This window comes from Cryptomeria japonica, chromosome 11, assembly GCF_030272615.1.
Source record: "Cryptomeria japonica chromosome 11, Sugi_1.0, whole genome shotgun sequence".
NCBI lineage: Eukaryota > Viridiplantae > Streptophyta > Pinopsida > Cupressales > Cupressaceae > Cryptomeria > Cryptomeria japonica.
In genome coordinates this window covers 639,038,901-639,041,570 of record NC_081415.1, presented here as the reverse complement: position 1 = coordinate 639,041,570, position 2,670 = coordinate 639,038,901, and the positions used below count along the sequence as shown (strand labels likewise).

Below are 2,670 nucleotides of genomic sequence, written 5' to 3'. Positions count from 1 at the left end.
TCACTTTTTTTTTTCACTGCTAACGGGATTGTATTGAATTAGATCCTTTTCTCGCAGGCAATTGCAGATAATCCGTGCTTCATTTTCCTTTGGGTTGGCTCTAACGAAGGCCTTAAAGAGGGACGTCTGTGTTTTAAAAAGGTAGGCTTTTTATGATTTACGTGTATGGTTTGGAGTACAAATTAATGGTTGTTCAATTTCTGTGTGGGATATTATGTTTCTTGATTATATCAGTTATCAAAATTTAAGTTTGTGAAAGTATCATATAAAAGATGTATGATTTCATTATAAGTCTCTTGAGAGATATCAGAAAGTTTCTATCTATTCTCAATAACAATTTCAATATAAAAGTATCAGAAAGTATATCTGTTAGCATCTTTTAAATAGATGTATTTAATATATCTATGTTAGTTTATGTATGACTTATGCTAGTTTATATATGATGTGAAGGAGAGATTATAATCAGAATAAAATTAAAATCAAGAAATTGTTCAATTGATGATATGCTTTTTGATTACACTATCCATCATAATTCAAATTCATAGATATAAAAGATGAGATCAAGATCATATCTGACACGATTTCAATAAAATGACTACTCTTCTATTTTTAATTCTCACCTGAAAACAATATATCATATAACAAAACAAACTCTCCAAACTGAACTCATTCTCATATGACCACATTCATGCAATCTTTTTCATTTTAATGGAAGAAAAACTAAAGTCAAGAACTGTGCTTTATTCAAAATTTCAGTGGGGTTTTAAGAGAAACGACGATATCTGCTGGCTGAAGACAAATCACGAAAGCAGAAGCATGTCAGACTTCGTCAATCGGGACTCAAATTCTATATTCAAACGTACCAAGGTGATTATAACCATTGATTTGCTAAAAACAATTATATCATTTGAAACATTTTTCTGTGTGGGCATGACCATTGTTGCAAGTTTTTGATTTTGCAGGAACATTGTCTGGTGGGTTTGAAGGGTATGATATCTGCAGACATGCAGGATCATCTCATGCATCCCAATATTGACGTCGACATTGTAATAAGCGAAGAGCCTCCATATGGTTTCTGCTCTTCCACAAAACAACAGTTTTTTTTCTCAGTATCAGATTCATCAAAATCTCACAGGACTGATTTTCTTTTGTTTTGGTGAATTTCTGTGCAGGCTCAACGCAAAAGCCAGATTATGTCTACAACATAATTGAACACCTTGTCCAAGGCCGGAGACGGATTGAGATTTTTGGTGCTGATCATAACCTTCGGCATGGCTGGTTGACAATCGGGAACGCTCTATCATCTTCAAATTTTAACTTAGAGGTACCTGTTAAATTTTTGTCTAACACTTAATGAAAGATAATCTTACAGAACTATTGTTTTGACCATTCAAAATGTATTTACAGCTGATATGTAATGCACAAAAATCCTAAAAAATTTGTGTTTGTGATTGATTTGCAGTCATATGTGAGGAATTTTGTGAATTTGGAAGGAAAAGTGTGGGAAAGAGGCGATGGTCCTCATCTTACAGGCACTACATCTGCCATTGAAGATCTTCGACCTAAAAGTCCTTCTTTAAGGAAGAGACAAGACAAAAATCGTTTGCCAAAACAAGAAGTTCATTCTTAAAATTACTTTTCTGTGTACATTTCAACAGTCCGTTATTTTTGGAGTTATTTTTATTTTTAAATACCATACAATTTAACAATTAAAAGTCACAATGACTAACAAAAGAAAAAATAATATTTATCAAATTTTAATGTTACTAAATATCAAATTATAATAAATATATTACAATAATAAAATTTACAATACATTATAGACATTGATACATAATATATAATATATTCAAATATATTAAACCTATTGTTGCTTAGGGAGCACAAAACTCACGAAAGCAATACTTCTAATCTTTTTTATGGGTATTTAATTTATTCGCTACCATTTTAAGGATTTTAACTAATCTATAATATTAAATGTATAAGAAAAAAAAAAAACTAAAATTTTGTATAATTTTTTAAAATTTGTAAAATTAGAGTTCGCAACTGTAATGATGATTTTTTTGTGTATTTTTCTATTGTTTTAGATATATTATTATTTTGTTTGTTACTAATGAAATGATTAATATGTACAATGGTGTATCCAAATGTGTTTTTGAAGTTCAAAATTGATCTTCAATTTATCCATCTATTATCTAAATTCAAATTCATGGTTGTAGATCGATTTGTAGTAATGATCCTACATTATTCAAAATTTAAATTAAAAATTAGCCTCATGTTCCCCCTTTTTACATAGTCATTGTGAGTTGACTAAAATACATAAATGTTTGAATCATGTGATCAAATTTTAGCAAACAAAACTTGGGTGTTTCAGGTGGTAACAAACTCACTCAACAACCACCTGAAACACACTTCTAGAACTATGCAAATCTGATTTGAAACAACAGATATTAAGAAACAAACACCAAATTTGAGCAAACAAAAACTTGACATTTTCTATTAAAATTTTAATCAACTTTTCATTACATAAACTTGAGCCTATTGGCTTCACATTTCATTATCCCAATTTGATATGGGTATGCACATAGACCTGCAACAAAATTTATTAACAACAACAATGACTTCTTGAAAGTGTTCCTAATGGTTTCTCTCCAAAATCTCACATACCAC

At 30.0% G+C, this 2,670-nt stretch overlaps 1 protein-coding gene across 1 annotated transcript; it reads left to right on the top strand.

Annotated features, from left to right (window-relative positions):
- Nucleotides 1-708: 708 nt before the first annotated feature.
- Nucleotides 709-1,630, top strand: LOC131063126 (uncharacterized). Its single transcript, XM_057996891.1, has 4 exons — nt 709-867; nt 963-1,071; nt 1,173-1,324; nt 1,463-1,630. Exons 1-4 carry the CDS (start codon nt 709-711, stop codon nt 1,628-1,630), a joined length of 588 nt encoding a protein of 195 aa, XP_057852874.1.
- Nucleotides 1,631-2,670: the final 1,040 nt, after the last annotated feature.

Coding starts and splice junctions, on each gene's coding strand:
- LOC131063126 (XM_057996891.1), top strand. CDS start 709: ATGGAAGAAAAACTAAAGTCAAGAACTGTGCTTTATTCAAAATTTCAG. Junction 868..962: donor CTATATTCAAACGTACCAAG/GTGATTATAACC, acceptor TTGATTTTGCAG/GAACATTGTCTGGTGGGTTT. Junction 1,325..1,462: donor CTTCAAATTTTAACTTAGAG/GTACCTGTTAAA, acceptor ATTGATTTGCAG/TCATATGTGAGGAATTTTGT.